The sequence below is a fragment of the Salvia miltiorrhiza genome, chromosome 8 (genome assembly GCF_028751815.1).
Source record: "Salvia miltiorrhiza cultivar Shanhuang (shh) chromosome 8, IMPLAD_Smil_shh, whole genome shotgun sequence".
NCBI classification, from domain to species: Eukaryota; Viridiplantae; Streptophyta; class Magnoliopsida; order Lamiales; family Lamiaceae; genus Salvia; species Salvia miltiorrhiza.
The window spans coordinates 57,750,538-57,772,166 of NC_080394.1; the positions used below are offsets into that span (position 1 = coordinate 57,750,538).

The 21,629-nt window shown below is 35.8% G+C and overlaps 5 protein-coding genes across 7 annotated transcripts; 2 read left to right on the forward strand and 3 right to left on the reverse strand.

Annotated features, from left to right (window-relative positions):
* Window positions 1-3,956: 3,956 nt before the first annotated feature.
* On the forward strand, window positions 3,957-6,731 carry LOC130999515 (uncharacterized). The gene is made up of 2 exons (XM_057925054.1): window positions 3,957-4,814; window positions 6,059-6,731. The coding sequence occupies exons 1-2, from the start codon at window positions 4,535-4,537 to the stop codon at window positions 6,427-6,429; spliced, it is 651 nt and encodes a 216-aa protein (XP_057781037.1). The 5' UTR covers window positions 3,957-4,534; the 3' UTR covers window positions 6,430-6,731.
* Window positions 6,732-7,255: 524 nt separating this feature from the next.
* On the forward strand, window positions 7,256-12,082 carry LOC130999517 (uncharacterized). 2 transcript variants are annotated; one of them, XM_057925055.1, is made up of 13 exons: window positions 7,256-7,554; window positions 7,646-8,342; window positions 8,624-8,708; window positions 8,930-9,019; window positions 9,499-9,572; window positions 9,896-9,980; window positions 10,066-10,155; window positions 10,441-10,571; window positions 10,874-10,955; window positions 11,034-11,081; window positions 11,311-11,383; window positions 11,492-11,595; window positions 11,853-12,082. In XM_057925055.1, the coding sequence occupies exons 1-13, from the start codon at window positions 7,386-7,388 to the stop codon at window positions 11,961-11,963; spliced, it is 1,839 nt and encodes a 612-aa protein (XP_057781038.1). In that variant the 5' UTR covers window positions 7,256-7,385; the 3' UTR covers window positions 11,964-12,082. The 2 variants fall into 2 exon arrangements, with proteins under 2 accessions (XP_057781038.1, XP_057781039.1); XM_057925056.1 differs by lacking the exons at window positions 11,492-11,595; window positions 11,853-12,082 and having other exon boundaries at window positions 7,306-7,554; window positions 11,229-11,315.
* A 904-nt stretch (window positions 12,083-12,986) lies between these two features.
* On the reverse strand, window positions 12,987-13,307 carry LOC130998824 (xyloglucan endotransglucosylase/hydrolase protein 3-like). The gene has a single exon (XM_057924228.1). It carries the CDS (start codon window positions 13,305-13,307, stop codon window positions 12,987-12,989), a length of 321 nt encoding a protein of 106 aa, XP_057780211.1.
* Window positions 13,308-14,239: 932 nt separating this feature from the next.
* Window positions 14,240-16,673, reverse strand: LOC130999518 (xyloglucan endotransglucosylase/hydrolase protein 3-like). Of its 2 annotated transcripts, none has more exons than XM_057925058.1 (4): window positions 16,448-16,673; window positions 15,913-16,013; window positions 15,286-15,479; window positions 14,240-14,632 (listed from the first exon to the last, which is right to left on the reverse strand). In XM_057925058.1, exons 1-4 carry the CDS (start codon window positions 16,620-16,622, stop codon window positions 14,263-14,265), a joined length of 840 nt encoding a protein of 279 aa, XP_057781041.1. In that variant the 5' UTR covers window positions 16,623-16,673; the 3' UTR covers window positions 14,240-14,262. The 2 variants fall into 2 exon arrangements, with proteins under 2 accessions (XP_057781041.1, XP_057781040.1); XM_057925057.1 differs by having other exon boundaries at window positions 14,240-14,659; window positions 16,448-16,671.
* Window positions 16,674-20,521: 3,848 nt separating this feature from the next.
* On the reverse strand, window positions 20,522-21,292 carry LOC130998825 (uncharacterized). Its single transcript, XM_057924229.1, has one exon. The coding sequence runs from the start codon at window positions 21,290-21,292 to the stop codon at window positions 20,522-20,524; it is 771 nt and encodes a 256-aa protein (XP_057780212.1).
* Between the last annotated feature and the right edge of the window lie 337 nt (window positions 21,293-21,629).

The following is a 21,629-nucleotide window of genomic DNA, read 5'->3' on the forward strand; positions in this document are numbered from 1 at the left end:
CTATTTAAAATTTCAAAATCAAATGAAGAACTCCTAAATACGAGTATAAACTATTTAAAATTTCAAAATCAAATGAAGAACTCCTAAATACGAGTATAAACTATTTATAAATTCAAAGAAATTGAAGAACTCCTAAATACGAGTATAAACTATTTATAAATTCAAAGAAAATGAAGAACTCCTAAATACGAGTATAAACTATTTATAAATCCAAAGAAATACAATAACTCCTAAATACGAGTATAAACTATTTACAAAATGCAAAGAAATTCAAGAAACTCCTAAATACGAGTATAAACTATTTACAAAATTCAAAGAAATTCAAGAACTCCTAAATACGAGTATAAACTATTTATAAATCCAAAGAAATTCAAGAACTCCTAAATACGAGTATAAACTATTTATAAATCCAAAGAAATTGAAAAACTCCTAAATACGAGTATAAACTATTTATAAATTCAAAGAAATTGAAGAACTCCTAAATACGAGTATAAACTATTTATAAATTCAAAGAAAATGAAGAACTCCTAAATACGAGTATAAACTATTTATAAATCCAAAGAAATACAAGAACTCCTAAATACGAGTATAAACTATTTACAAAATGCAAAGAAATTCAAGAAACTCCTAAATACGAGTATAAACTATTTACAAAATTCAAGAAATTCAAGAACTCCTAAATACGAGTATAAACTATTTAAAATTTCAAAATCAAATGAAGAACTCCTAAATACGAGTATAAACTATTTAAAATTTCAAAATCAAATGAAGAACTCCTAAATACGAGTATAAACTATTTAAAATTTCAAAATCAAATGAAGAACTCCTAAATACGAGTATAAACTATTTAAAATTTCAAAATCAAATGAAGAACTCCTAAATACGAGTATAAACTATTTAAAATTTCAAAATCAAATGAAGAACTCCTAAATACGAGTATAAACTATTTATAAATTCAAAGAAAATGAAGAACTCCTAAATACGAGTATAAACTATTTACAAAATTCAAAATCAAGAACTCCGCGATAAGAGTTTAAACTATCAAGATATATTTCGAGACTCGTCTATTACCAAAGGCATTTCGTCTATAAACAAGTCTCGATGGGGCAATTTGTAGGCAATTAAATTTGTCGTCAAATTAAATCATACCACGTGTAAATTCATAAATTAAATATTCAATTATATTTTCTATTTTATTAAATGGGATTTTATTCCTAATTAAATATATATATATGATTAATATTTAATATAATGAATTAGTGGGCTTATTGGCCACTTAAGGCCCTAAGGCCCATATATGGAGGCCCAAAGCCCATAAAGCCCATGAAGCCCATCTCTAAAATCTATAAATAGAGGTGTTGGGGTGCTCATTAGAACGAACTTGAAGAAGTGGAAGTTCGAAGGGCATAACGAATTCTCTCTAGTATCACAAGTTGAAGTTGAAGTGGTGCAAGAATTGAAGGCTCCAAGCATCTTCAAGAATTTCATCAAATCTTCAAGTGATCTTCAAGTATATCTTCAAAGATTCAAGTATATCTTCAAGTCTTCAAGTATATCTTCAAAGCTTCAAGTATATCTTCAAGTGATCTTCAAGTATATCTTCAAATCTTCATCAAGTATTCAAACCTTCAAGGCGTTCTTCAAATCTTTAAATCGTTCTTCAAGTATTCAAGGTTTTGCTTCAAAGCTTCAAGGCGTTCTTACAAATTCCAAGAACGATCTTCCTCAAATCAAATCAACCAAGTCCCAAAGCTTCAAGGCGTTCTTACAAATTCTAAGGACGTTCTTCAAATCAAATCAAATCAAGTTCAAAAGCTTCAAGGCGTTCTTACAAATTCTAAGGACGTTCTTCTTCAAATCAAATCAAATCAAGTTCAAAAGCTTCAAGGCGTTCTTATAAATTCTAAGGACATTCTTCTTCAAATCAAATCAAGTTCAACGTTCAATCCAAAATCATGACTTGAGTCCCTTGGATTGGCGTCATCAAATCAAGTATTTCAAGAACCTTCGAACTTGTTCAAGAATCAAATAGAAGAAAAGAATCAGAGGATTAACTAGAGATTACAACCCGCATAAATCTATCTTCAAATCTATCAAATTATCTTTGTAACGCATTTTGTATTTTATCAAATTGAAATACAAAATTTGTGTTTACAGCTGCCAAAGCCAGAGCTAACCAGAGCAGAGGGCCAGAGCAGAGCTGCCAGAGCAGAGATGCCAGAGCTAAGTCATTAAAGTCAGAGCCAGAGCTAAGTCACCAGATCCAGAGTCAGAGCTAAGTCGTTAGAGTCAGAGCCAGAGCCAAATCGCCAGATCCAGAGTCAGAGCTAAGCTATTGGAGCCAGAGCACGGAGCCACACGCCAGAGACAATTCGCCAGAAGGCGGAGCTACTTAGCAGAGCGGAGCCAAAGAGTAAAAGTCTGCCCCAAGGAAGGAAATCCAGAGCTACTAGACAGAGCGGGATGATGGGGACAGAATCCAGCTCTATAATTAGGGGACAACGACCTGACAAGTTATAATCTAATAATAGCCTTAATTAGTTTAATGGCGAGCATGCGGAATAGATGACCAAACGAATTTACTACTTTACCCCGACTGTAATGCCTATAAATACCTACGATGATGAAATAAAGCACCAGAGCAGAGGGCCAGAGCAGAGCTGCCAGAGCAGAGATGCCAGAGCTAAGTCATTAAAGTCAGAGCCAGAGCTAAGTCACCAGATCCAGAGTCAGAGCTAAGTCGTTAGAGTCAGAGCCAGAGCCAAATCGCCAGATCCAGAGTCAGAGCTAAGCTATTGGAGCCAGAGCGCGGAGCCACACGCCAGAGACAATTCGCCAGAAGGCGGAGCTACTTAGCAGAGCGGAGCCAAAGAGTAAAAGTCTGCCCCAAGGAAGGAAATCCAGAGCTACTAGACAGAGCGGGATGATGGGGACAGAATCCAGCTCTATAATTAGGGGACAACGACCTGACAAGTTATAATCTAATAATAGCCTTAATTAGTTTAATGGCGAGCATGCGAAATAGATGACCAAACGAATTTACTACTTTACCCCGACTGTAATGCCTATAAATACCTACGATGATGAAATAAAGCACACACTCTCTCTTTTACTGCTTTAAGAACTCTTCTCTTTCATTTCTCTCTAGAGTTTGAACTAATAAAATTACATATATAAATAAAATATCTAAATTATTAAAGTTATGTTTGTTAGATAGTTGACAATTGGAGTCATGGTTGAATATAATTTCATATTTGATGATGCTCTCTCAAACTCTAGATGAGATGATGCTCAAAACTCCAGACGAGATGATGCTCTTTCAAGTTTTAGACGAGATGATTCTCTTTTAAGTTTCAAACAAGATGATGCTCAGAAGTTAGAGATGATCTGTCAAGTTTGCGACGAGGTGATGCCCACAACTTGGTTGGTCTTAAAACTCCAAATGATACGATGTTCGATAAATCAGTTATGGTCTTTTAAATATCAGGCGAGATTATTTTCATAATTAGTTATGCTTTTAGAAGTTTGGAATTATATGATACTCACAATTCAATTATGATTTTTCAAACTCCATATAAAATTATGGTCAAAAGGCAAAATAAAAAAAAATTGAACAAAATTACCTATGTCAAATTTATATATTTCTACTTTTTTTTCTTACGCGTTAACTTTTTAGAAAATTTCATATGAAAACTAATGGGTATTTTTATGATCTCAACAAAATTAATAATTTAATTGCTAAAAGTTGTTGAGATTAATATAATTTTAAATGTATTACTAATTTAATTTAATTTAATTAATTATATAAATAATTTACATAAAAAATTATTTTATATAATTATCATACGAATAACATAAAATATATAAATTAATACCCGTCGAATTTCGACGGGTAATACACTAGTAATTGCGTAATGTAGTGATGATTAAATCTTCATAAAAATCGAACATTAATCAAAATCAAATTTCTCAACGCAAGTTAAGTTTTTGAAAATGTTTTATTAACCTCTCTCTCTCTCTACGCTTCCCAACTTTCCCCTCTTTCCGCTTTTCCTTTTTGCTAGTCTTTTTTATCCAAGAAAAAGTAGAATTAATTCGGAGTTTCATCCTTTAGTAAGCAAAGCCCCAAAAGTAATGAGAAAGCAACAAATGGGATTTGATTAATTGTAGTGTTTAGTTTGTTTTAGCATCTATTTCCATTCTGTGCTGAGAGAGGCGTGGTGGGTTATTGCTTTCTTCAAAACCCAGTGCTTTAAACTAGCTGGAGAATAAAGAGAAGTTCAAGATTCTTCCTTTACTATCGTAGCTACTGAAAAAGTTGTTAAAAGATTTGATTTTTATTTTAAACTAATCTTGAATGCATGTCAAGAAGAAAAAGGCCTTGCACAGAAATGTATGATTGTTTGCATTTCTGCTTATCTGCTTATTTCTTGAATATTTTTGAAGTTAGGCTTAGCTCTATTGCTTGGACATATGCTTCAGAATTAGTGTAATTTAGTGTGATTCTGTGTGTTGTGTGTGGGAAGGAATAAGGATGATTCCTCTGTTCTTTTTAGTTGTGTGTGGTGAGGGTTTTGTGGCATTCCTTTTAATGGTGAAGATTGGGCCATTAAGGGAATTGGTGATGAAGGGTTTGGATCAAGTGAAAATGAGAAGGGGCACAGTTTCAACCATTGCTGGCACTATTTTTGTGATTCTGTTATCAGACTTGTTTAGCATTGTCAAGATTCAGAACAAGGGTTCTAAGCACGGGGCGATGACGCCTATGGATCAGGTGATTTGGAGGACTAACCTGTTGGAGGCTACTCTTATGGGTACGGGTCATTGTCGATTTGGCTAAGATGATTTTATGGCTTCCCTTTTGTGATTCTTGAATCTCGAATGCTGATGAGTTGTTATGTTTGCTTTCTCAGAATGATTAGAATGAGTTTATGGTTTCTTGTAGTGATTCTTGAATCTTGATTGTATTGTATGTACACATAGGTTGCTGATCAGTGATATGTTTGCTTATGGTTCCTTTTGGTGATTCTTGATTATTGATTGCGTGTTCGTGGATTGCTGATCAGCGTTCTGGTTGCTAATTGCTATCTTAGAATGGCTAAAATGAGTTTATGGTTTCTTTTAGTGATTCTTGAATCTTGATTTTATGTCCATACTCCATAGATTTGCCAACCTGTGTTATGTTCGCTTATGGTTACTTTTGGTGATTCTTGATTTGTATGTTCATAGATCGCCGATCAGTGTTATGTTTGCTTTCTCCGAATGGCTAAAATGAGTTTATAGTTGCTTTTAGTGGTTCTTGAGTCTTGATTGTATGTGCGTAGATTGCTGATCAGCGTTGTGTTTGCTATCTCCGAATGGCTAAAATGAGTTCATGGTTCCGATTCTTGAATCTTGAATTTTATGTGCGTAGATTTCTGATCAGCATTACGTTTGCTTTATACGAATGCTGGTGTTATGATGTGATGCATACTTCCTCCTATTAGCATTCCTAGCGTTCTTGGCCTCGAGCAAACTAAACTTCTAGTGAATGTCTGCTATAGGCTTCTGATTTTGAAACAATTCATGATATTTGACATCTTCTGGAGCTATGAGTGCTAGAAGAGTTTTGCATTTGACGGGTGAGGATTGAAGTCGTTGATAGTAGAAACTCGGAGGGTTACAAGTGTCGTGAGTTAGCCGGTATATTTCTCCACGTTTCCAATAGGCTCCCTTTGTTTTATATCAACAAATCTGTAATATCTTATATAGACTGATTTTGATACTAAACTTCGCGTTATAGTTGCTGAACGGCTTGGATACTCTGCAAATCCATCGTTCTTTTAGTTTGTCTCCGTTTCATATCTCTGTTTACGCGAAGAGAAAAGAGGACTCTTTGCTTGAAAATGTTGCTGATGTCTGATTTTCTTTCACTGCACACTTATTGTCTCTTGTATTGTTTTACTATTTCTTTGATCAATTCGGAGACTGAACACGAGCGTGCTACACTACGCCTTCGTTGTGCTGTAATGCGCCGTATATACATCTAAACTATCTATGATTTCCTCCTTGATCACAGGGTTCTCTCTCTTCCTCGGGTTTCTGGTCGACCGTATGCACCATTACATGCGAAAGCTGACCAAATTAAGAAGCAGCACCGGAGTCTCAACGCGAGAAGTTGAGAGACTCGAGAGAGAGAAGCTGCAGCTGAAGGAGAAGGAGGAGAGAGCTGCTGAAGAAGCCAAGCAGCTGCAGCAAGAGATATCCAGTTTGTTTGATGATTTGAAGAAGGTGAAGATGGAGACAGCAGAGAAGGATGAGCGGCTCGATACGGCCGAAGCTCACGTGGTTGCTCTGCAGAAACAAGCCGCGGATCTTCTGCTCGAATACGACCGTCTGCTCGAGGATAACCAGATCCTCCAGAACCAGGCTCTTGGATACCATAGTTGAAAGTGAGAGTAGTTTGGGTGCTAATTGGGTTTTTGTTGTTGTTTTGGGTAGGGGAAGTAGTGGGATTTGGTTGGGGCTTGCTAGGTTTAGTTTACGGGGTCGTTTGTCGGGGGTCGTTCGTCGTAGAGAGTCGGGCCCGAGCCGATCTTGTGCGCACCTCGAATAGCGACTGCGAGAAAAAGGAAAAGAGTGTAGAGCTTACATTGTGATAGTGTTGCATCTCAACAATTCTTATTTTGAGAGTTGTCTTGTTTTTGTGTATTGAATTTGACAAGGCAATTGAGTTGAAAATTTTATGGCAATATTTGTGTATGACTAGAGCTGTCAAATGGGCCGGGCTGAGGGACGAAATCGAGCAGCCCGTTTGGAAAACTTTTTGGGCCACAAATCTACCAATTAGCCCGGCCCAAAAAACAATATCTTTCACAAAAAATTTAAATCGGATCGAAGATTTTGTGGCTCGATCGATTTAGGCCGATTAAAATTAGACCAAATCATCGAGTCAGATCACTTTTGACAACTCTAATAAGGATAAATACATGTATAAATATAATGGAAAGCTTGTTAGTAAAATGAAAGGGAGAGTGAAACGGTTTTATTATTAGGCACGATCACTTTTTAATTCGAATTATTAAAAATGCATTCAAAATTAATCATTTAATCAATTTGTAGAAATTATGATCGTTTTATTTGTTTTGTTTGCTAAATGCTCTTGGTAGAAGTATTAAGATTAAGCTTTTCACCATAACAAAAATGAAACAATTTTTTTTTCATTAATTTAAAATTAAGATTACAATTTTTGATCAATGAAATATAATTAATATAGTAGTTTATTTTAATTATAATATAAAATATAAATATTTAATCACTACTGATTTGAAATTCTTAGCTTCAATCTAAATAACCGAAGAAAATGAGCGCTTTTCTCAGCTGCGAATAGCTCGAGTAGAACGAAAATGGCCGCCACCAGCGCTCCAACTCCGCCGCCGACGGCTGAAATCGCCGAAGCTCCGCCGTCCTCCGCCCCCAAGCTCGAAAATCCAGAACCAGATTGTCCCCGCAAAACCAAGCCAGGACTGAAACGCCTCGCTCTCACCCTCACTGTTCTCTTCTCTTTCCTGTTAGGTACGAATCATCGCAAATTCTCACTATCACTCTGTTTCATCGTTTAATATTGTAGTTGTTTATAGGTTTCTGCTATTTTCTGCAACTGTAGGTCTTCCATTTTTGTTAACATCAGTAGAAATCTATAGATCGCCGCTGCCGTTCCGAGAAATTGATGATTTGTCCGCCGCGGTTGAGTCGAATCCGCTGCAATTTCCTTGCAAATTCCGAGCAGTATTTGTTGGTACGGGAGGATCTTCATTTAATGCTAATGAATTATCGGTTAAGATTGAACATCAAATGCGGAAAGTCGCAGCCAAGGATTCGACATCTTGTGGTGCTTGTAGCTATAATTCATCTGTTTCTGTAGTCGTAGAAAATGGTGCGGATTGTTTTCGTAGTGACAATGATTTCAGCTGGAAGTGTGGAGCGCTGAGTGAGCTGAACAAGTATGAGCATTCAAGGGAAAATAACGATGAGTTGTTCGATGAGTATTTGCATTCATTGGTGGATGAAACTAGTAGTCGTAGCAATGGTGGAAAGGTTTATACAGTGATAGTGGTGAGGAGGGAAGGACAGAAGGATGTGAGTGCAGTTGTTGGGAAGTATAGGCATGGGTGGATTGTGGGTAGGGTTTCAGAAGAGGAGGCAGTGAAGAAGGTGGCCGAGGTATTTGTGAAAGCATTTGTGAATGGTGGAAAAGAGGAAGGGTCAATTAGTGGGGAGTTTATGCCTGTGGGGGCAGATGGGAAGATCGTGCTTTCATTTAATTTGCTGAATGCTGATCCACACGATTGGACCTATGACTGGTATAAAACTTATTTTGATGAGATTTTCTTAGAAAATTTGCTCATGATGTGAATATTGTTATCAAGTTCTTGCAGTATCTTGTTTTTATGACAACACTGTTAGTATTCCTTAGTTGCATGGTATTTTTGGCCGATGTTTTATTTACGGTGTCTGGTTATACTGCTAGGTTTTGTTGATTCTTCATTGAATGCCATGGTAGAGTGTCAGTTGTAGCTTATGTTTGAATCCACTTCACTACTGTAAACTGAAAAGTGTCCATTTCAATCACTTGTTTCTGCAGGGAATTCCAAGAGATAGATGATAATCTCTTGGCTCCAATACTCGAGTCTTTGAAGCCTCTAGCAGATATAAGCGTGGAGAGTCAGGTCATGCTCAAGCTTTCTTTCATATTTTATTTTCCTCCCCCCACCCCCAACAACATAGCACCCCCAGTGTTGTTCGTGTCTATTAGTGTTTAAGAGAATGCTTGTGGTAAATTATAAAGTTTAGAATTATATTTGTTGAACTCCTTGTTTAGGCTTTGTATCTACTGAAATCTTCATTCCAGTTCAATTAACAGATTGTGCCATGTTTGGTGAATGAACAGGTCTTGTACCACACTCCAAAGTCTTCGTTTTCTTACTGGGATGAAAAGCTGGGGAGCTATATTTTCACTACTAAAGATCTTCCTTTCTTTGTATGTTCTCTCAACACTTTCTCTTTGGGTATCCTAGTGTAAGAAAAAAAGTCCAAATTATTGTGCAGTTTATATATGTGGATGCATATGATATAGTATTTCCTTCTATCTACAACTAATTAGAAAATGAGCTGATGCATGCTCGCAGCATCAGTTCTCTGTTATGAACTTATTAACTTTCTTAATTTTTTGCAATTAATGCATGTAGAGGGTTGAGGGAAGCACCATAGGACAGTATAACACTTGCCTTTATTTTTCTTTTGCTGAAGAACTGTATCTTTTAGTACTACAGCATTTCTCTAGTAAGCCTGTCAAATCATGGTGCATGACTAACTCTCTGTGTGATTTCTATCATAACTGTTTATAATTGCTGAAATTATTGGTCCAGGTCATGATCACGCTTATTCTATCATGAAATGGCCATTAAGTTATTATTTTTGAACTTGTCGTCAAAATGCTTATCTGTCCAGATATTGTAGGTAAACTCAAATGAGTGGCATTTGGATACATCAGTAGCAGCAGGAGGGCGTTCGAAGATCCTCCATCTTGTGGTGTATAATCTTTAACTCATTATTGCTTTTCATTGTTACTAGTATTTGTAAAATTATGTGATATTACTGCTGCCAATTTGTGTTTAGTTTATAATCTTGAAGTACTTTAGTCAAATGTAATGTAACACCTAAACCTCTCGAGTTTGAACGGGTAATGATATCAAATATGAGAATAGTAACTTAAGGGAAACCTTGAAATCATAAGATTGTTTGCATCTACCTACAGCTAATCTGATTGATATCCAATATCCTGAATTAGTCCGTCATCCTTTTAGAAACTATTGAATGTAGTTGCCTTTTCTTGTGGTTCTATTTGTTCCCCCAGGTATGTGCCATCTGCAACAGAGTGTCCTCTTCTTTTGCAGCTCCCTAATGGGAAAATTTCCAAATCAAATGGCTTTATATCCCCGGTGAGTCAAGTTTGTTTTAAATCATTGTTTCTTTACTGTGTTTTACCCATCAAATTTAATTTTTCCTTATATGCCAATTTTTCAGATGTGGGGAAGTGTTGTTGTTTGGAACCCTGCGGCTTGTTTGAATGGTTCGAAAATGGAGACTCTTGTCAGGCATAAGATTTCTTCTGAGGTCAGTTGCCATTGTTAGTGATAAGATAATAACTCACTAAAATGAGTGATCTTATTTTGAATTCTCATGTCATTGTGTTAATGTTTCAAAGTATTATGTTTTTTTCCTTTTTCCATCTTTTTCTGTTCATATTTTTCCAGGAGCGAGTAAAAGTTATGTAAGCCGACTAGTTTGCCTACGTTATTTACACTAAGTTTTTAGCTAAGCTACGAGACAGATATTAGATTAAGTAGAAGGAACTTTACCACGAGTATAATATATTAATATCCTCAATTATGACAACAGGACTTGAGGAAAATCTTTGAAGTCTTCATAGGCCAGCTGCGGCAACTCTTTGGTCTGAAGTCCAAAGGCACCTTTCGTGATGCATCAGGCACAATACGACTTTTGACCAGTGAAAGTGGCTTCACGGAATGGTAAGCAACTTTATAAGCTGGTCACTCATGACATGGCAATAATGACATAAAACTTGTAATTAGATGTGGTTTCTGTAGTTCTAGTCATAAAATGCTAAATGGGAATAGAAGGATTAGTGACAAATTTAAATGCCACTTAGAATGAACATATTTTTTCATTATGCTTTTCCTAAAACATGTTGGAGGTGTTTGGAAACTGTCCCTTCACACACAGTCACATATTCCCGCTTAATTAATTTATGTATTGTAACGAATAATTGTCTGCTTGAAAACTGATAGCATGTGTACTTTCTGCTTATAAGGGAATTGGATGTATTATCGCGGCAGCACACATGTTTTAACCTTATTCAATGCACCACAACTCTTGGATCACTTTCTCGACTGGTATGTCATTTCTTTCTTTCTTTGCTTATAGTTTCAGTGTATGTCCTTGTCTGTACTACACCCAAGATACTTATGCAGGTCCAATCACTTCCAAGAATGATTATTAAGGAGGAAATAGGAGAACAGGTGAATATTTCCTAATAAGAATTACATTCATCTGAATCCCATTTGAATATATTAATATATGGTTTATTTGTATGCTGGTTGATTTTAGTTTAGTAAAATATATGACACCTAATTCCATCACTGTTCTTGGAATATCTATTGGTCTAGATTCCTACCAATGCAGTTTTGGTCGTTACTTGTGTCTGGCAATGAAGTTTACTCCATTTATCTTCTGAACGTTATTGAGCAGGTGAGGTACTCTCTTGAAGCTGCGAAATTGGCTTTGAGCAACGTGTCTGATGGAATTTATGACTCTTCTGCCGGTATGCTGTATAATCCATAAATTGCAGTTCCGAGGAAGCATAATTTCTCCGTTGAAATGCAGAAATGTTCTACTTCTAACCAATTGCTTATATATCTTTTTGTGTCAGTATCCTCAAGACGAGCTAGGTCCTTTGCGGAGGATGCTTTTTATCACCCATCCATGATGTCTGTGAGCTACTACTCATTTGAGCACTGCTTTGCTGTCTACTCGGTTCGTTCTTTAACACCCTTATATTTTGGTTCCCACACAACTTCTCTCTACTCATACCTCAGTTCTTTCTTTAACACCGACTTCCTTAATCTGTCCATTTCTTCCATAAGATGATTCTCCACTTTTTCGAGGGAGTTCTTGCTAATGCCTAGATCCCCAAATGAACATATCGTCTAGGCTCGACTTTGTCGTAGATCATTTAGATATATATGCAGTTGATGTAGCAACCTAATTATCTGTTGTCTTGTTCCAAACAGCCCTTTTTTCTGCCGGTTTCACTGCACGTGCTTCTGGCAGCCCTTCGAGAATGGAAAAGGTACAAGCAAGAAAGCAGAAAGTACAAAGCATGGAAAGCTAAAAAAGATTAAGGTACAAATTTCACACAGAAGATGCTAGATTCCTTGCCCAGATCATAGCTTGGGGTGTATTCTTGAAATGCCTAACAACATTGTATGCTTTTTGTAAGTTAAGATAGACATATTTTGTATGCCTAGTATAGATAGGGGTGTGCTAGCAGCAAAATAATTCGTGTGTGAAAAATGAGGTGGTCAAAATTAGTAAGATGAAAGCGGCAGAATTCACTAAAAAGGCGCATCGTTTTAGTGATAAGGCATGATTGATAAAATAATACACATTAATTAAGCTTTAGGTTTGCATGATTGGACCCGTAATTGATAACTCGGCCCTTATTTAATCATTTAAATGAGTGATTATTTATCACCCCCAAAGTTGGGTGGGTTATTTAATTATTCATTCAATCCTATTAATTTTATCAATCTTATTTGTCTCATCCATCAAATCAAACGCGATTTTAATTCCTTGTATGGTTAATTACAATGTACTTGCACCAAAGTGGTCCATTGCACAACTTAACATAAACATGTTGATTTTCAAAACTCAAAGAAATTATGAGAAAAAAGGATTATTTGTAAAATAAATTTGATCCAATATGCAATTCGAATATATTTTGATTTTAGCCAATTTCAACAGCATTCAAACTCATATTGGTGGTTGGCTCACACCTCAGCCCACGGCCCATTTCGCAATTTACATATTAGTGAGTTAATAACAGTATATTTTTTTAACCAGTTCTGTAAATCTATTTACTCCTCAAAAAAATACAGAATCAACATAAAATGAAGACAAATAAAATACTGACACGTGTAGATTTCGTGAGCATATAAATCAAATCATTTCTCATTAACCCACTCCGAACTTTGAAGTAAATTAATTACAATAATCCCATAGTAGAAAATACAAGAACAAAACACAATAACTTCTCAAGAACTAATCAACATACACACACATCATAATTCATAACAATAATAATAATAATAATAATAATAATAATAATAATAATAATAATAATAATAATAATAATAATAATAATTTTATTTATTGAATTCACACTCAGGTGGAGTAGTAGCATGCCTATTTGTGTCATCACAATAGTCATAATTCATATACTTGTCCCTCACTTCCTCAAATAGCCTTTGCTCCTTGCCACTCAACTTCCAATATTTGCTACCATTCCACCAATACTTGGAATCATAGCAACCTTCAACATCTATGGTGTTTTTAGGCACTGGGCATGCACCAAAACCAAAACCTTGAAAATGGGCAACAAATGGTGCATGAGACCAGTCGATCTTGGTCTTCCCTCCATCTGTTGCCCAGTCTTCTCCATTCCACAAGCTCACCTGAATGCGCATTGGCTGGTTCGGATACGGAACCCCGATGTCCTGCTTGTTTCTGAACACCCTGATCGAAATATTGTCCACGTAGAATCTAGAATAATTTAAATAAACCGATCAATCTAATGCTACTGTGTATAGAGCAGGTGGAATATATATGCTACTAATATCTATTTTGAAATGTCAATTATGAGGCGTAGATTATGATTTGAACGAAATATTAAGGGTTTATTGTAATTCATGACCTGATTTTTGGGTCGAGTTTGCAAAATTGTATGACCTTTTAAGAAAATACGAAAGTAGAAAATACCGAGTGTTCTCAAAACACAAGCCAAAGGTCAAACCATAAAGTATAATATGTTAAGCTTGTTTCTGAATACCCTAGTCAGAACATTGTCCACATAGAATTTAAAATAATTTAAATAAATTGATTAATTTAATGCTATTATACATAGAGTAGAAGAGATTTATATACTACTAATATGTATTTTGAAATGCCAATTATGAGCTGTAGATTATGACTTGAACGGAATATTAAGGGGTAATAATAATCCGTGACCTGATTTTTGGGTCGAGTTTGAAAAATGGTATGACCTTTTTATAACAGAAAGATTATACTCTACCATATTTTTTACCAAATTCTGTAAATCGATTTATTATTTTATCGACTCCCCCCCCGCCCAAAAAAAATACAGAACTAACACCAAATAAATACGGCGGTAAATGATAAAAACAAATAAAATACCGACACGTGTAGATTTCATGAGCATCTAAATCAATCATTTCACATTAACCCACTCCGAACTTTGAAGTAAATTAATTACAATAATCCCATAGTAGAAAATACAATAACAAAACGCAATAACTTCTCAAGAACTAATCAACATACACGCACATAATAATAATAATAATAATAATAATAATAATAATAATAATAATAATAATAATAATAATAATAATAATAATAATAATTTCATTTATTGAATTCACACTCAGGTGGAGTAGTAGCATGCCTATTTGTGTCATTACAATAGTCATAATTCATATACTTGTCCCTCACTTCCTCAAATAGCCTTTGCTCCTTGCCACTCAACTTCCAATATTTGCTACCATTCCACCAATACTTGGAATCATAGCAACCTTCAACATCTATGGTGTTTTTAGGCACTGGGCATGCACCAAAACCAAAACCTTGAAAATGGGCAACAAATGGTGCATGAGACCAGTCGATCTTGGTCTTCCCTCCATCTGTTGCCCAGTCTTCTCCATTCCACAAGCTCACCTGAATGCGCATTGGCTGGTTCGGATACGGAACCCCGATGTCCTGCTTGTTTCTGAACACCCTAATCGGAATATTGTCCACGTAGAATCTAGAATAATTTATGTAAAGCGATCAATTTAATGTTACTGTGTATAGAGCAGGCAGAATATATATACTACTAATATGTATTTTGAAATGACAATTATGAGGCGTAGATTATGATTTGAACGAAATATTAAGGGTTAATTGTAATTCGTGACCTGATTTTTGGGTCGAGTTTGCAAAATGGTATGACCTTTTAAGAAAATACGAAAGTTGAAAATAACGAGTGTTCTCAAAACACGAGCCAAAGGTCAAACCATAAAGTATAATATGTTAAGCTTGTTTCTGAATACCCTAGTCAGAACATTGTCCATGTAGAATTTAAAATAATTTAAATAAATTAATTAATTTAATGCTATTATACATAGAGTAGAAGAGATATATATACTAGTAATATGTATTTTGAAATGCCAATTATGAGCAATAGATTATGACTTGAACGGAATATATTAAGGGGTAATTATAATCCGTGACCTGAATTTTGGGTCGAGTTTGAAAAATGGTATGACCTTTTAAAAAAATACGAAAGTAGAAAGTTCCGATTATTTTCAAAACACGAGCCAAATGTCAAACCATAAAGTATAATTATGCAAGAATAATTATTTGATGAGAGAGAGTGTTCTTAGTTCTTACACTATCTGGTGAAGGTTCCATAGGAGTTTGTAAGTGTGGAAATCAGCAGTGGGATCAAACCATAGCAAGGTCCTTTGTTCTCTATCTCCCATCCCTTCTGCAAACACATTTGTTTGCAATGTGATTGGTTTACCTTCTCTATTGCCCAAGAATTCAAAATCTATCTCATCATGCTTGCTTGAGTTTGAAGTTAGCTGCAAATTATGTAGCCAAAAATAAATAAAAAAGTTAAATTTATGGCCCAATGAGCTATCTGAATATGAAACGAAATTAAACCACGTTATATGGGAGGAGGTTCAAATGAAAATCCTTATTTTAATTATGAACGCGAGCACTATTTTCAATCCTTCGAGCACGGATATTTTTTTGTTGATGCGTGGATGAATACATCACTTGAGTTCGAATTTCATCAGGGGCGAAAATTCCAGCTTTTCAATGCAGTTAATTTCTTATCAATGTAGTGTGCAATATTCTCACGATTTGGCGGGAAAAAAAATGTAGCCCTCGCGATAACTAATCCATTAATATATACAGATATAATCAAATTTTAAAACAGTAATGATTTTTTCCACGTCAAAATAATACTATATAAAGAAAAATAAGAAAAAAATGAGTGGATCAGTGTACATAAAATGCTGTAACGACTCCTGCAGAGTCCTTATTGGGAAGCTTGATTCTCATGTGAAAGAATCCTGATCCATAATTTAGCTTTGATCCAAATCCAGCACCTGCATACACAAATATATTGTACATTAGATTTAATCTCACATGTCATTTAATTTATCAGTGTGAAATGATCATCTATATATATATACACACACACTCAATTTAATCAAGAAAATATACAACAACATACAAGATTAAAACATTAATTCATATGATTTGTTATGTACTACTTGTAAGCATTATGGTCACATTATCTAATAACATACAATATTAAATATACTCACTCTGCCCTATTTATAATGGCACAATAAAAATGGACACCGAGATTAAGAATACGATGTTATATAAGAATGTAAAGTGGATAAAGACCACGTACTATTTTTAGAAAGCTGTCATTATAAATTGGATAAATTAAAAAAAAAGGTATGTCATTATAAGTGGGACGGAAGGAGTATAAAATGACGTATTCAAATAAAATACATATCAATATTCGAACCGGAATTGGGATCCATCCAAAGCTGAGCATCTCTGCGTTCATTGAGGAACATAACATGGTCGCCACCCCAAACGACGTCGTAAATATCATCGAACGGTACATCGCGGAATGCGGCATCCACCGTCGATCCGAAGACGTAGAGAAGTGCAAGAAAAGTGAACTTACAAGAACCCATCTTTGTGAAAATGCATGAGAAAGAGAAACCCTAATTCTATATCAAATTTCATGCATGTGAGTGTTATATATAGTCATATAGAGAGAGAAAGATGGAGAGAGAGAGAGAGGCACTATATCGACAGCTTTTTTTCTTAAGTGTGATTGCTTAAAACAAGCTGGGCAAGTGTTGTGTGATCATCAGCTTCAAACTTATCTTCACGCTATTAAATTTGGTCCATGCTCTCGTCACCCATAACTAATTGCATACACACACACACACACACACACACACAAAACTTCTTATTTTAGGAAAAAAATTAATGTCCTAATTTAGGAGTGGGCTAAATTTGCAAATTTTGGTTTGGAATTATTGATCAATTAATTATGAGGCAATGAACTGTCATCGAGTGACGTTGATGTGTCACGGTTCGAATCGTTTTTGCTTTGAAATTAAGGATAATTAGGCCCACATTTAAGCTATATAAAGTTAATAAACTCCTTAAGTTTAATTATTTATAAACATGTACTCTAATTGATAAACATGTGATGTCATGATGAGCTTGGAGATTAATAATTTATAGATTGATAAAGATCGTATACTCAACTTCTATTGGGCTGTGTGGGTTGTATTTTCATTTATCTAAATATTTAATTTAATTTATATTAGCTTGATTTGTTTGAAGTATGAAATTTAATTTGTACTAGTTTAGTTTTTTTATCGTAATATTAGCTTGTACTAATTTAATTTAATTTATATTTAATTTATCTAATTTAATTTAATTTAATTTATATTAGATTGATTTATATTTAGGTTTTTTATTGCAATATGAAATTCAATTTCAGTATTTAAAAAAATAATTCTAATATTGAGTTGTGTGGAACTTGATATATATGTAGTATACACACGGCCACGACACATACGTAAAGTTCGAATTAGTTAGCTTGTTTATATTCCGTTAATAAATTTTGGGTATATATTTATGATGTCATTAGATATATAAAATATATCAAGTAAAAAAAAGATATATAAAATATATAATAATGATATTAATGATGCTAAAATAAAAGATGAAGCTAGAATGATAAGATTTCGTGTGAGAAAATAGAAGCTAGCTATTGTCATTATCCATGCTTTTGACGTTGCAATTTTAATTTCTAGCACAAAGCTCTTATATTATAATTATGATTAAAAAAAGCCAATTATGATGTGAACATAATTGTCAAGTTGGACCGTTACCAAATACTACTACCTAAATTTAGAGATAGTTGAGCAATTTAGATTTTGATTTTGTTGTGATACGATTATGAATTGCATTACATTATGATGTCATCAACTATTATCAAAAAAACAACACAAAATTATTCATTTATAACATTGTATATGTTGGGGATGAATCCAACGATTACGGATAAGGACGTTGGGGTCGTCCGATACGATGGGCACTAGCAGCCTGAAACACGAACAACGTTAGAGTCCTTTTTGGAGCACCGATGGGGGTGTCGATGGAAGGACCTCTGACGCTCAAGTCAGTAAACAATATTAATAAAAGTCGTATTGAAAGCAATTGAAAGTCAATGAAAGAGTAAATCGGGTCGATCTGGTCGACGGAGTTGAAGGCGATTGAGCAAGAAGCGAGGGCCGTTGGGTCGTCCCGGTTGATCTAATCACCAGAAAACCTAAGACTGAGAGCGTGGAGGCAGAATAGTGTGAGTGGACAGAGAAGAGTGAGAGAACGTGTTGGAGTGCGAATGATCGTGTGTCTCGAATGACCTAGTTGGTTATTATTTATACTGTGATCACCTGACGGCTAGGGTTTTGCTGGCATGTCTACTTAAACCCTAGTCATTCCGATATTTGTGGAGTCGATATCCCTAATTAGTTTCAGTCTTCTTTCCCAAGTCGCTGCCCTATCTAGAGTTTGGGTCGATGGGCCTTGATGGCCTAAAGTACGGGCTGAATTAATTGGAATTGATTCCATTTTTTGAATTGATCCAAACACTTGGACTATGAACATTCATTCAAATGGGATATATGAATTTTGCCCACTACAGTATATAGAGATACGCAATGTATCAAACAAAGTTGTTTTTCTTTTTAGAACCATAGAGTTGATTTTTCTAATTTGTACGTTTGATTACTAGGCGAATTACTTGTAAATAAAAATTAGTTTGATTCAAATATAACATGTGTCACGTTTAAGAAAAATAAAAACTACACACTAGAACATGAAATTCATCAAGTAAAATATGAAAACTCACCAAAATCAAAACATCTCAAAGTTCATCTATGCTTGTTTCCGAAGGTGGTGTTAACTTGTCGAAAAATTCACCGGCACAGAGCTAGTCGGTCAGCGGCAAACTCGTCGATAGAGGATTTGATTATGTTTCGATTTCACTTTGACACCTTGTGTATAAAGAGCGATTGTAAGGAAAAAAAATTCTACGTACGTAGTGATTTTATGCTCGAGTCAATTGCTTGTTGTAGACAATTAAATTTGTCGTCGAATTAAATCGTGCCACGTGTAAATTCATGAATTAAATATTCAATTATATTTTCTATTTTATTAAAATGGGATTTTTATCTCAAATTAAATAGATATATAATTAGTATTTAATATAAATGAATTAATGGGCTCATGGACACCTAAAGCCCTAAGGCCCATGCATGGAGGCCCAAAGCCCATAAAGCCCATGAAGCTCATCTCTAAAATCTATAAATAGAGGTGTTGGGTGCTCATAAATAAAAACTTGAAGGAGTGGAAGATTGAAGAGCATAAAGAATTCTCTCTAGTATCACAAGTGGAAGAGGTGGAGAATTGGAGAGTTCAAGTATTCTTCCAAGTATTCAAGTATCTTGAAGAATTCTATCTAACATTCAAGTCTCCTTCAAATCTTCAAGTATTCTAGTATTCAAATCTTCAAGTATCCTTCAAAATCTTCAAGTATTCAAGTATCTTCAAATCTTCAAGTATCTCTTCAAATCTTCAAGTATTTCTGCGAATCTTTGAAGTGATCTTCAAGTATCCAAAGAAATCAAGTTCAAAAGCTCCAAGGCATTCTTACAAATTTTAAGAATGTTCTCAAATCAAATCAAGTTCAATGTTCAATTCAAAATCATGGCTTGAAGCCCTTTGGATCTGTCGTCATCAAATCAAATATTTCGAGAACCTTGGAGATTGTTCAAGAATCAAATGGAAGAGAAGAATCAGAGGATCACCTAGAGATTGCAACCCGCAAAACTCTATCAAATTCTATCAAATTATCTTTGTAACGCGCTTTTGTATTTTATCAAATTGAAATACAAAAATTTGTGTTTACACTTGTGCTACTAGAAAACTTGTCTCTCTCCTTAACGTAGATAGTTAAAATATTATACTTCATCGATCCGCGATATCGTTTCCACATTTATCATTTCGGTCCGTCCGCGATATCGTTTCCATTTTCATTTATAGAAATAGGGTATACAAACTTTCACTTAATGGGACTCAAACTCCACTCATTACAATATCCACTATTATTCACCACTTTTCTTAAAATCCGCCCCGCCCATAATGTGGAGACGATATCGCGGACGGAGGGAATATGACTTACTATAATAAAAAAATATGGATTAATGTGCATGTCAATTTAATAGTGAAATGATTAAATGTTTGAGGCCAAAATCTTTATAAAAACTCATGAAAACCAAAACATCCCAAAATTCAAATGCATTCAATTTCTTAGGAATGTCAAAATCACATGCTATGAACTAGTATTTCTTAGTTGCTTCATATTTATCATCGCTTTGTTAATTTCAAAAGAGTTCACCACATCAAAGAAAAAGAACAAAAAACTTAAAACTCCCAAACAAACATATCCATTAGTAATCCACCAAAAAATTATAAATGAAAAAAAAACAATAAAAATAAAATTGAATTATTAAAAAATATCTAGAATTTCCAAGACGTAGTTATTACAAAGGGGGCAATTGCCCCCCTGAACCCACATCTCCCTCGAGCAAAGCCGGCAAAACGAATGGCCGCACGGCTCAAACGCCGCCCCCTTATGCCTCACCATGCAAATGCTGCAGCTGATGTTGGCGCCGCCGCCCTCCTCCTCCTCCTCCTCGTCCTCCTCGTCCATCCCGTACTCGTCGTCCTCCTCCGCCAGCAGCGACAGCAGCGACATCTTCTGCACCGGCTGCTCCTCCGCCCCGCCCCCGGCCCCCTCATCCCCGCCCCCGGCCCCCTCCTCCGCCGCGTCGGCCGCCCGCTCCTCCTCCGCCTCCTCCTCCTGCAGCCGCCGCAGCGGCGAGGGGTCCGAGTCGAACCTCGCGCTCCGCTCGCTGCGGCCGCCGCTGGAGTTCCGCCGCAGGCTCGAGGAGCGGAAGTCCGACACGGCGGCGATGTCGGGCTGCATCCCCGGGTCGGACTCCGGCGCCGCGCTGACCCGGCCCGAGGCGTGGCGGAACATCACGCGCTTCTTGCTCGTCTGGATGGGGACGTCGGAGGCCGGGACGGCCACGGTCGACGTCCAGGCGGAGCCGCCGCCGCCGCTGCCGCGGCGGCCGTGGCTCCGGATCTTCTCCTTGAAATGCTTCCACCCCCTCAGCTCCTCCTTTGCGCCGCCGTCGGCGCCTTCGTCGTCGATGACGTCCGTCAAGGTACGGGTGGATACGGCGCGGGAGAATTTTCCGCCGTCGGGTTCCATCCGCCGCCGTTAACTGGGAAATGGATTGTTTTTGTGTGGAATTAGACGCAACGTAGAATTAGAAACTGTTTTTTTGTTTTTTGGGAAAATAGAATTAATTTTGATGATGTTTAAAGCAAATGAGAAATATAGATATATTTTAAAAAAAATTTATTTAGGAAATTAGGGAGGAGAAATAGAGTAATAGACGGTATTTGTGGACAGATTGAACGAGTCTGGAGGGAGTGGTTGTTTTTTTTTTTTTTTGGTTTTTATGCTCTAATATTTGATTTCATGAAAATGTTAAATAAAAAGTAACATGCAAATATAATAGAATAACATGCATTTTTCTATAAAA